The following is a 12,101-nucleotide window of genomic DNA, read 5'->3' on the forward strand; positions in this document are numbered from 1 at the left end:
AAGGGGCCGACCAGAATTAAAAAAAAAAAAAAAAAAGAAGACACACACACCAATCTTTGTCGAAACGCTAGCCCTGAACCAATTGTCTAAAATAGACATGTAATATTTTTACATTTACCGTAGACCAAATAAAAAAAAGGTCTATTTTAGGGTAAAACTGTATTACCAGAAAATAAAATTTAAATAAAAAAAATTAGCTGGAAAGTAAATTATTCTCAAACTTTAAGCCTAGAAGTTAAAAATAGCAAAAAGGACATGTACAAAAAGTCAAAAAAAAATCACCTCGCTAGACCACCAGATTTAAAAAAAAATTAAAAAAAAGTTATAGCCGTTTAACGAACACGTGCTAAAAATGGTTAAACGGCGTCTGGTCCTGAAGGCTCAAAATAGCCCGGTCCTGAATCGGTAAAATAGTAAATCTGAACCTTGGCAAATCTGAACCTCATTTGCCAAGTGGATGCACAATGTGGATTAATGTACAAGTAAAGTTATGCATCGGAGTACTAATAATCTGCACGCATCCTGGGTCCTTGGAAAGAGGGGGGGGTGTTAAATTGGGAGAGTCACTTGTGGAGTGGGATCTGGGTGTACTTTTAGATCATAGAAGCAGCTGATTGACATTGCATTAGGTTATTTAGTCCAAATCCATCAGGATACGGTATTGTATTAAAAAGAGGAATGGACTCGCGGGACAGGCTCATATTACCACGACCACTTTGGAAAAATGCAGCCCAAGCTCTGGGTACCAGTTCATAAAAAGGATGATCTGGAGTGGAGAAAAAAAAAAAATAAAAGATACCAGTAGCAACTAAACTAATAAGGGGTCTGGCTAATCTAAATTATGAGGAAAGAAAAAAAAAAAAAGAATTACATTTATTTAGTCTTGAATCTCTAGAGAGGACTAAGGCCCCATGCACACGAACAATTCCTCCGAAAGTCCACAGGAGAATTTCGGCCCCATTCGTTTCAATGGGCCCATGCACACGACCGTTATTTCCACGGTCCGTGCATGGCCCAGGCTCATAGAAAATAACGCACGCGGCCATGTTCACAGCACCCGATTTGCGTGACACTCTGCGGACGGCCGACCCGAATATCACGGCCGTGCACATGGCTACGGTCGTGTGCATGAGGCCTAAGAGTGGACATGATTAACGTGTATAAACCATATGAATGGCCCATGCAGAAAGAGAGTAATTTCTTAAAACAAAGTAATATCAGCGCCTACACGAACGCATAGAATTCTTGTTTGAATGTGATCCAGTCCGATTGCCACTTGGGATCAGGAGGGACATTCGTCCTTTTTAAGGGAGATTGGGTCATGACTTATGTTTTTCTCGGTTTACCTTCCTTTGGATAAACCGGGATAAAACAAAGTTATATAGATTACCCATATCCCTTACATTTCTCCCATCCCTTGGTTAAACATATGTTTTGGTCAACTGTACTAACTATGTAACCATGACAACTTCCTCCGGCAGAGCATACTATATTCTCACAGTAAAGAATTTCCATCTATGATGGTAAAACCTTCTTTCCCCTAGAAGTAGAGTATGCCCCCTTATAGTTATAGTACTAGGTCTAAATAGAGGAGACAGATTACCTTTCGATATATTTATCCACAGCCAGTAGGCCACCTCTCAGACATCTTTTTCTAAACCATATAACCCCGATATTGATAGTCCACACATTCCATTTATTATTTTGGTTGTCTTCCATAGTAGAGCTTGAGCAGGTTCAAGGTCTTTCTTGTGCACTGGTGCCCAGAACATTACATAATATTCCATGTGCAGTGACAAGTGATTTATAAAAAAGTGGTAGAACTATGTTCTTCTCACACACCCCATAATATGGTTTGCCTTGTCAGCAGCTGCCTGACACTGCTTTCTACAGTTAAAGAGGCTCTGTCACCACATTATAAGTGCCCTATCTCCTACATAAGGAGATGGGCACTATAATGTAGGTGACAGTAATGCTTTTTATTTAAAAAAAAACGATCTATTTTCACCCCTTTATTAGCGTTTCTAGATTTATGCTAATGAGTTGCTTAATGCCAAAGTGGGCGTATTTTCACTTTAGACCAAGTGGGCGTTGTACAGGGGAGTGTATGACGCTGACCAATCATCGTTATGCACTCCTCTCCATTCATTTACTCAGCGCATAGGGATCCTGCTAGATCCTCATGTGCTGTCTTATACTTACACATTAACAATACTGAAGTGTTTAGACAGTGAATAGACATTCCACAATCTCTGCACTTCGTTACTGTTTCTATGGTAGTTACAGCTGAGGAAGCGTGATCTCGTTGTAACCTGTCATTTAACGCGTAATCTCGCATCCTCTGCTGTGACTACCACAGACAGAGTAACGAAGTGCAGAGATTGTGAATAGACATTCCGTGGAATGTCTATTCACTGTCTAAACACTTCAGTATTGTTAACGTGTAAGTATAAGACAGAACATAAGGATCTAACAGGATCCCTATGCACTGTGTAAATGAATGGAGAGGAGTGCAGGACGCCGATTGGTCAGCGTCATACACTCCCCCGTACAACGCCCACTTGGTCTAAAGTGAAAATACGCCCACTTATGCATTAAGCAACTCATTAGCATAAATCTAAAAACGCTAATAAAGTGGTAAAAAGAGATTTATTTATTTTTAATAAAAAGCATTACTGTCACCTACATTATAGCGCCCATCTCCTTATGTAGGAGATAGGGCACTTATAATGTGGTGACAGAGCCTCTAAGTTTACTGTGAACCAAAATTCATAAGTCCTTCTCCATGTCAGTTTTACCCAGTGTTTTCCCATTTATGTAATGGTGACATGTATTTTCCCTTCCAAAGTGCATAACTTTACATTCCGTAGCGTTTATGCTACGTGGGAACCTGGCCTTAGAAAACAAAACGTTTTACCCATAAATAGGAGGTTAAAGTGCCCTCTTACCTGATCTAATAGGCACTTTAATGTAGATAACTGCAGATTTTTGTTTGTTTTTTAAAACACAACTTCTTTTTTACAAAGTTGTGAACACTTTAAGATTTATGCAAATTTGTTCTTAATGCCCAACTGGGCTTTTTTTTTTTTTGTACTTTTCACCATGTGGACATTGTAAAGAAAAGTGTATGACTCTGACCAATCAGAGTCATACACTTCTCTTCATTCCAGCCCAGCTTGATCCACAGCACAGCGTGATCTCGTGACATTACACTGTGACGTCACTTCAGCCCACGAGTGCTTTGCCAGAGCCTCCAGCCACTGCAGATTCGTATAAACGTCCTGGCACGGCTGTAGGCGATGTCAGTTCACTGTTGCGTCGCGGGATGAAGTGACGTCACAGCGTGATCTCATGAGATCACGCTGTGCTGTGGATCAAGCTGGGCTGCAATGAAGAGAAGTATGACGCTGATTGGGCAGAGTCATACACTTTTCTTTACAATGCCCATAGAGACCTCACATGATTTCATTCCTCACATAAACCCTGCCCTCTTTCTGGTTTTACGATCAGACTGTAACCCTGCAAGTTGTGTCTTAGTTATCCCCCACTAGGTCATAGTTTTCCCTCGTTATTCATTCCAGTTCATAACTTATTTGTTAGGCCCTGTTCACACAGTATTTTGACGAGTTTTTTGGCGCGGAAACCGCTCCGCAAAACTCGTCATAAACCAGCCGAAAATGCCACCCATTTATTTCAATGGGAGGCTGGGGCGATTTTCTCCCGCGAGCGGTAAAACCAGCTCGCGGGAGAAAGAAGGGACATGCCCTAACTTAGCGCGGTTACGCCTCTGACCTCCCATTGACATCAATGGGAAGCAGAGAAAGCATATTTCGCTGAGTTTTTGCCCGTAGCACTCAATGGGCGCGAGCGAAAAACTCGGCAAATGTCGTGCAGGAAGGTCAAAAATCTGCCTCAAAATCCCAAACGGAATTTTGAGGCAGAATTTGCCTCCTGCAAAAAACTGTGTGAACACAGCCTTAGGCTGCTTGCATTAGTCAGTAGACTAGTTGAGGATTTTTTCCTCCCTCTTAGGCTTTGTTCACATTTGCGTCAGGGCTCAGTTCTGGCGTTCCATTGGAGCTCTCCATCAGAACGGAACCCTGACTGAAACCATAGGTTTCCGTTTGAATCGCCATTGATTTCAACAGTGACGGATCAGGTGCAAATGGTTTCAGTTTGTCTCCATTGTGCAAGGGTTCTGTCATTTTGACAAATTGAATAGCACAGTCGACTGCGGTATGGATTCTGTCAAAATGACGGAACCCCTGCCCAACAGAGACAGACGGAAACCGTTTGCACCGGATCCATCACCATTGATCTCAATGGTGATGTGTAAAGGGAAGAGTGAGAGAGTTTTATATCTTAGTCCCATGCCCCCCCCCCCCCACTTGCATGAGCATGTGATGTCATACAGAAGTGCATGGGAGGGTTTAAAAAGACAAACTGTCCCAAACTCCTCTCTTGCCTCTGCTTCCTAACCAGACACCATCTCTATGTTCCTGACTCACAAACTAGGACCACATGTGCTAAGTTTACTCCCCCTCTCCCCATAACCCTACCTTCCCTGGTCTACAGATTTCCCCTGGTATTTAACCCCTTGAGAGTATAGGGAAAGTTAGAGGCAGGTGGGGGTGGGTCACAGAAGAAAGCATGAGTGTGTACATTGTAACTTGTATGTATGTTAGTTAAGTGGGTGAGTGTTCGTATAGTATTGTAATATATTGTACTGGTACTGTGGCACGTGTAGTTATCATATGCATTGAGGTATGCGGATGCTATATTGTGAATTATGTTAGGTAAGGGGGTGGTGGTATAGATTAGGATTGTGATAACTTTATACTGTGCCCCTGTGTAGGGTCAGTGTATTCAATACATATTAAGTTATGTATATTGGGATGCACTGATCCTATAGTGTAATTATTTACGGTGTTTGGAGTATTTTATATCTAAGTGTGACTACTGTGTATGTTAATAAATATTATCTTTATTTACTATACGGACTTATCCCCTTGAGTAGCAGCAAAGAAATTAGATCGACATAGGTATTGGAAAAAGGTTGATGAACCAGGCATAACCCTAGTGACCCTGATTATAAAGGAGGTAGTAATAGTGGGCGACACGGGTCGGTGAATCCCAGACCTATGGTTTCCGTTGGTTTCAGTCGGTTTCAGTCAAGGTTCCGTTCTGACGGAACGTCAGAACGTAGCCCTGACGCAGATGTGAACTAAGCCTTATCCGTCAAGTGGAGATAGATGGGTAGCGCTTGACAAGTTAAGGAAGAGGCAAAAACGAATTTGTTATAAGAACAATGTTTTTCGATAATACGTATTAGGTTAAAAAAATCTAAGCACATTCATTATTGGCTCATAACTTAACATTTAGCATCATGGTTTCCAGTCAAAAGCGATAATCTTGTCAGTTTCAGCTCTTACCATTGGATGCAACCATTCGAAGTTTCTTTTGTTCTTCAAAACCTTTTTGAATTCTTAAAGTGGCCCACTGGAAGTAAACAAGTATACAATCAGTTAGTCAGTTGTAGTCATAAGGTAACAAAAAAATAAATAAAACCCACAACACGCACACCTCCCCAATGACTGATCAAAATGTTAAATGGTTGCACAGGTAAACAAAGAACAAATGTGCAAAGTTTAATAAAATCCAACCACCTTAATTTGTGAAAAATGAATAAGACTTACTGCCAAAATCAATGAATAAGGATGCATTTACATGACCTTATGTCCAGCCCACGTTCCCTTTGCGTAAATATATTGTGTGTGTGTGTGTGTGTGTGTGTGTGTGTGTGTGTGTGTGTGTGTGTGTGTGTGTGTGTGTGTGTGTGTGTGTGTGTGTGTGTGTGTGTGTGTGTGTGTGTTTTTTCAAGGCATCTTAGCGGTTTGTAGCGATCGACATGGACACTGATAATGAGGCAGCCGATCGTTGCTATGGTAACCGGAGGCCCAACAATGGAATCCTTGTCTGCCACGTACGATAGCCTATTAGGCCCCACCCACAGACGCGACCTAATAGGCTTGCTGTCAATGAATGACTGACCGCTCTAATGCATTGCACTACGTGAGTAGTGCAATGCATTTTCAGACGTTTTTGCTCACTGCGTGTAAGCATACCCGAAGTATGTATGTACATACGTGACATATTGCAGTTCAAAATAGGGAAACATTTTATTTCCAAAATGTTATTAATTTTTAATTTACGCAAAATCGTATCTGTCTACTTCTACCACTAAAATAAAGCACAAAATGGGACGTAAAAATGTCAGAATCACTAGGAGAAGCAAAACAGAGTTAGGGCCTGTTCACATCACTGTTCGCTTTCCGTTCCGGGGTTCCGTCAGAGGTTTCCGTCGGGTGAAACTGAAACCACAGCTTCCGTTTCAGTCACCATTGATATCAATGGTGACGGAAACATCGCTAATGGTTTCCGTTCGTCAACATTCCGGAAGAATTTTTCCGACGGAATCAATAGAGCAGTCGACTCCGCTATTGATTCAGTCATTAAAACGGAAACCTTCTGGAATGGTGACGAACGGAAACCATTAGCGATGTTTCCGTCACCATTGATATCAATGGTGACTGAAACGGAAGCTGTGGTTTGAGTTTCACCCGACAGAAACCTCCGACGGAACCCTGGAACGGAAAGCGAACGGTGATGTGAACAGGCCCTTATTCTCTGATAACGTCAGACATACCAGATTTGACAAATCTGGCTGGTCATTAACCCCTTAGTGACCACCAATACACCTTTTCACGGCTGTCACTAAGGGTCCTTAGGCAGCCCAGTCGGGTGTCCCGTGCAGGCTGGATGACGGCCGTACTCCTGCTCCAAAGGCCTCGATCGAAGTTTACTTCGATTGCGGCCGTTTAACCCGTTAAATGCCGCGGTCAATAGCGACCGCAGCATTTAACTTGTTTACAGAGGGAGGGAGCTCCAGCGGTCATCCATCGAAGGCCTGCAAATGCAATCGCGGCCCTCCGATGGGGTGCCATGGGAGCCGAGGGCCTGATAAAAGCCCCCAGGTCTGCCCTGGGCATATGCCTATCAGGACGTGCCAGAAGCACATCCTAATAGATTGCCTGTCAGATTCACATATATGGTATCGCCGTGACCGTAATTATCCAAAGTGAATATGTAAATTTAAACCGCAAGGTGAACACTGTAAAAACACCGTTGCCCCCCCCCAAAAAAAGTTCATCAATAAGTCCCATGCACCCCAAAACAGTACCAATCAAAACCACATCTTGTCCCACAAAAACTAGCCCTCATACCACTACATTGACGGTATTAAAAAAAAAAAAACAAATACGGCTCTTGGAAAGATTATGCAAAAACATACATTTTAGTTCAAAAGTTTTTATTGTGTAAAAGTGGTAAAACATAAGAAACCTATACATATGTGATATTGTCGTAATCGTACCAACCCATAGAATAAAAGTTAACGTGTTATTTACGCCGCTCCGTGAACAGCGCGAATTTAAAAATCCATAGAACAAGGTCAGAATTTCAGGGTTTTTTCTATTTCCCCCCGCCCCCCGAATAAAAGTTATGCAAAATATGATATGTACCCCAAAATTGTGCCATTAAAAAGTGCAACTAATCCCTCAAAAAAAAAAAAAAAAAAAAAAAAAAAAAAAAAAAAGTCCTCATTACAGCTATGTCGACGGAAAAAAATTAAAACATTTTATAGCTCTTTGAATGCAACTATAGGAAAAAAAATAAAAAATTGCTTGTCATTAGGGCCTAAAATAGGCTGGTCACTAAGGGGTTAAAGGAGGTGGAGTAAGAAGATAAACTGAGGATAAAGTACATTTTATTAACCCTTACTCACAAGCTATCTTATGAAAGGTCTATATGTTATGTAGAGTGTATGATTTATCCACTTGATAGTTTGGGCGGCAGTTTTTTAATAAACAATGTCTCCAGCAATCAGCGCTGCCAGGTTCACTCTACACAGCGACCGATCTTCAATAAGAAACGTATGTGGGTAACAAAGTGTAACTATAGAATGTTGTATTTACGTATAAACAGTGCCACTGGTGTGCGTTCAATCCTTATTATATAACGAAGTGGTGAACAGGCCCGTGGTACTTTTACTCACGAAACGCACTTCATATTTACATCCGGTATCGCCGCTGCGGAAAACAGGTAAAAAAATAAGCCAGATGCCTACCTCACTAGCGTTGCCATAGCGATGTGTCCCTCTGTTGCGTAAACAAACTTTTTCTCAATTTTTTTTTTTCCATAGGCATGGATGAGATTTGTTCTAATCTTATCCACTTTCTTGCTATTGTAAACGCTGTAGATATTCCGCACAGAATTCTATTGCGGAAATTCCACAGCATTTACGCTACGTGTGAACCCAGCCCTATAGCTATACCTATATTTTTGGCATTTGCAGATAAACTTCATGATGCATTAAGTATTTACGTTTTCTGCACCCCAGTTCCTATGTTTTCGTGCATAGTGGGGTGGCTTGGTATGGCTTCTTGGCTGCAATTCTTCCATGAATACCACTTCCGGCCAGACTTCTCTATACAGTAGATCGGTGTACCTGGGTCCCATTCATTTCTGCCAGTTCTGAATTGATGGCACTGCTGGACATCTTCAGATTTCAAATGGAAGTAAACATGAGGTGTCTGATCTGCTTCACTAAGTTTCCTTGGCCGACCACTACATCTACGGTCCTCAACGTTTGTGCTTCAAGAGAACTTGAACAGCACATCTTGAAACCCAAATCTGCTTTGAAATCTAAGGCTGGGGTCACACAACCTATTTTCAGACGTAAACGAGGCGTATTATGCCTTGTTTTACGTCTGAAAATAGGGCTGCAATACGTCGGCAAACATCTGCCCATTCATTTGAATGGGTTTGCCAACGTACTGTGCAGACGACCTGTCATTTACGCGTCGTCGTTTGACAGCTGTCAAACGACGACGCGTAAAAATACAGCCTCGTCAAAAGAAGTGCAGGACACTTCTTTGGACGTTTTTGGAGCTGTTTTCTCATAGACTCCAATGAAAACAGCTCCAAAAACGGACGTAAAAAAACGCAGCGAAAAACGCAAGTTGCTCAAAAAACGTCTGAAAATCAGGGGCTGTTTTCCCTTGAAAACAGCTCTGTATTTTCAGACGTTTTTGGTCACTACGTGTGCACATACCCTAAGCCTGTAAGAGACTTTGCTGATACAGTAGAACTACCTGGCGTCTTGTTGCTGTGCTCAGTTTTGTCATGGTGGAACTAAGGCAGGAAGCGGTCTTCCACATCCTCACCTTTGTAGCAGAGTTTGGCTGTTCCTCACCTAGTCTGAAGCCTCCTGCACAGCTGTTTCTGTTACAGTTAAGGACTTCCCACCTACATATGAAAATGTTCATTATCACCTATTTGGTATAATTGGTTAATCATACACCTGACTATAATCCCACAATATCCAGTGCAAGTGTACCTAGAAGAATTGATGCGGTTTGGAAAGCAAAGAACGGTCACACCAAATATTGAATAGTCTATTCATTTACTTCATTTTGTTAATAAATCAAATTTAAAAAAAAAACAAAAACAAAAACACAGACACACACACAACTATTAACACTTCTATATTTATTCTTACTTTGCATCGTTTTCCCACAACTGCCTAAAACTTTGGCACAGAACTGTAGATACCGGCCAGTTACGTTTCACGCTGGCGCGGTTTTCAGTAGCATCGCAGCCACACCAGCAAAACTGACAGAACGATCATACAATAACTGTACAACATAAATGGCGCTACATGGAGAGAATCATTGCCCTTATTCACAACACCATAGCATTTTATCAGTGACAGACATGACAGTTGTAGTCAATTACTCACCTGTAGTGACTAATAAATTCCCATTGGTCAGAACCGATCGTTCCAGATAAATATGGTTAATAACCTATGACTCCAGTCAGATTGCACAATTACTGCCAGCTTGCGATTCTGGAGTAATAAACTGTGTAAGAAATATGTAGAGTACAAACAATCTGCACGCTGCTTACCTCCAGCATTTTAACCAGGATCTTCATGTAGATCTCGGAAATGCCCATGGACATGCCAAACACGGATGGCAGCATAATGAAGACGATAATGACGGCGAGCCATAGTGTGAAGATGTCATATGCCAGGCTTCCAAAGTCGTCCATGGCTCAGCTGAGCTGTCAGCCCGCAGCCTCACACTCAGTCATCAGTCTCCCCTCCTCCGGCTGATAACAGGAAGCACTGAACTTCACTGCAGGATCGCTCGGACTTCCTAAACTCTCGTCAGTCACACCCCAGCAGCCCCTCCCCCTCCTCCTCCTCTTTTATGGCAGGGGACTGGCGACCTCTGCTCTCTCTTGCACATGGGACTGCTCTTTGCCCTGACCAAAAGGTGAATTATTCACATACAACTGTAGGTTTAACAAAGAAGAAATAACCTCTTATATTAGTAATTCTGGTATTCATGTGAAGTTATGAACGATCCTGATGTAGTCCTCCGCTTACATCACAATTGGTGTAGTTACTTGTTTTGTTATGTAAAGGGGATATCCCAACATATTAGGGCATATGGATGTCATAGTGGGGGTCCCCTGCTCTGGACCCCCCTCCCTATTAACTAGAGAAGGGAGACATTATCAAACAGCCACTCTTGACTTAGGACAACTATATTATTGGGCAACCGTATTACATAGTTGCCCATTTATTCACACGAGCGTTCAGTGTTTTTCACGCAGCGTGCGTCCGCTGCGTGGAACTTACTGCATGTCCTATACTTGTGTGTTTTTTGCGCATCACGCACCCATTGAAGTGAATGGGTGCGTGAAAATCACGGACAGCACACGGACGTCATCCGTGTGCTGTCCGTGATTCACGCAACAATTGTTAAAGAAATGATGAGAAAGAAAAACACCTCCCTTCAGTTTATTTAGCTAAAATAAAAACCGCATGACATACAGATGACATGCGCGTAAAAAATGCAGACGCGCACCGAACACGGATGTCACACGGAACTGCAACGCGCGCAAAATGTTGCATTTTTTAGGCGCGCAAAACGGACACGCTCGTGTGAATAAGGCCTAAGTTTGTCTCCCTCAACAAATCCCATTCGTTTCTTTAGGATTTAAAGTGTCACTATTATTCCGTACTCCCGCCAGATGGGGTGTGGAGACAGGTAGGGAGCATGCTGGACAGTACAGTTTCCGTTAGAAGGTCTGGGGGCTGTGTCTTTTTAGGGGGTCTGGGGTCTGTATTTGTTTAGGTGGTCTAGGGTCTGTATTAGTTTAGGGGTTCTGTACTAAGGGCTCCTCTGGGATCTGTATTTGTTCAGGAGGTCAAATGCACATAAAGGGGGATCACATGGACTATTTGTGATTCAAATGCTGTAGGTTGGGGGGCATGTGCTTTATAAATGGATGGACATAAGGTAAAAAGATTGCGTGTGCTGCTTCATGCCACTCTCAGAATCTCTCTGAGTGATGTCCCTTCTCAAACGTTGGTAAGTACGATTTAAACAGATCTGTCATCAGACGATGCCTCCCTATATAAGGGCAGCAGCTTATAGGGACAGGTCTACTCCCCTTATAGCCAAAAGGGCACAAAAAAATATTTTGGGCCATTTCGCTTACAGGAGCTTTTAAGGCCAGGATCACACCTACAGTTTTGATGCAGTTTTTGGCTCAGGTTTTTTTTAGCCAAAGCCAGAAGTGGTTCCAAAAGGAGGGAAAGGTATAAAGAAAAGACGGATTCATCTAATTTCTTTTGTGTCCACTCCTGTGTTTGGCAAAAGTAAACTGAGCCAAAAAACTGCATCCAAACTGTGTGTGTGATCCTGGCCTAAAGAGTACATTGGGAACACACACACAGTACATAGTTATGAGTCCGGTGTATTCAAGAGGGAATCGCTGCCCTAATCTCTCGCGACGGTGATTGACAGCTGGCTGCTGTGTATCTGCATACACAACGGCCTGTCATTCATGAGGTGGCAACGTTCCCCTCATGAATACTCCGAACTTATAAGAATTTGTCCTGTGTATTTTTTTTGATTGCTCCTATACAATATTTTTTGTGCTCTTTTGGCTGATAGATCGTCCAACAG

General features: G+C 42.3%; 1 protein-coding gene across 2 annotated transcripts in view; it reads right to left on the reverse strand.

Moving 5' to 3' along the window:
- Nucleotides 1-10,269, reverse strand: part of GPAT3 (glycerol-3-phosphate acyltransferase 3) — a 62,982-nt gene extending 52,713 nt beyond the window's left edge. Inside the window, exons 1-2 of one of the 2 annotated variants that reach the window (XM_075861121.1) lie at nucleotides 10,027-10,269; nucleotides 5,433-5,499 (exon numbers count right to left, since the gene is read on the reverse strand). In XM_075861121.1, coding sequence (XP_075717236.1) covers nucleotides 5,433-5,499; nucleotides 10,027-10,170 — 211 coding nt within the window. In that variant the 5' untranslated portion in view covers nucleotides 10,171-10,269. Of the gene's footprint in view, nucleotides 1-5,432; nucleotides 5,500-5,696; nucleotides 5,768-10,026 lie in introns of those variants that run through there. The other variant, XM_075861130.1, reaches the window with a different exon arrangement.
- Between the last annotated feature and the right edge of the window lie 1,832 nt (nucleotides 10,270-12,101).

Source organism: Rhinoderma darwinii, chromosome 1, assembly GCF_050947455.1.
Source record: "Rhinoderma darwinii isolate aRhiDar2 chromosome 1, aRhiDar2.hap1, whole genome shotgun sequence".
Taxonomy (NCBI): Eukaryota; Metazoa; Chordata; class Amphibia; order Anura; family Rhinodermatidae; genus Rhinoderma; species Rhinoderma darwinii.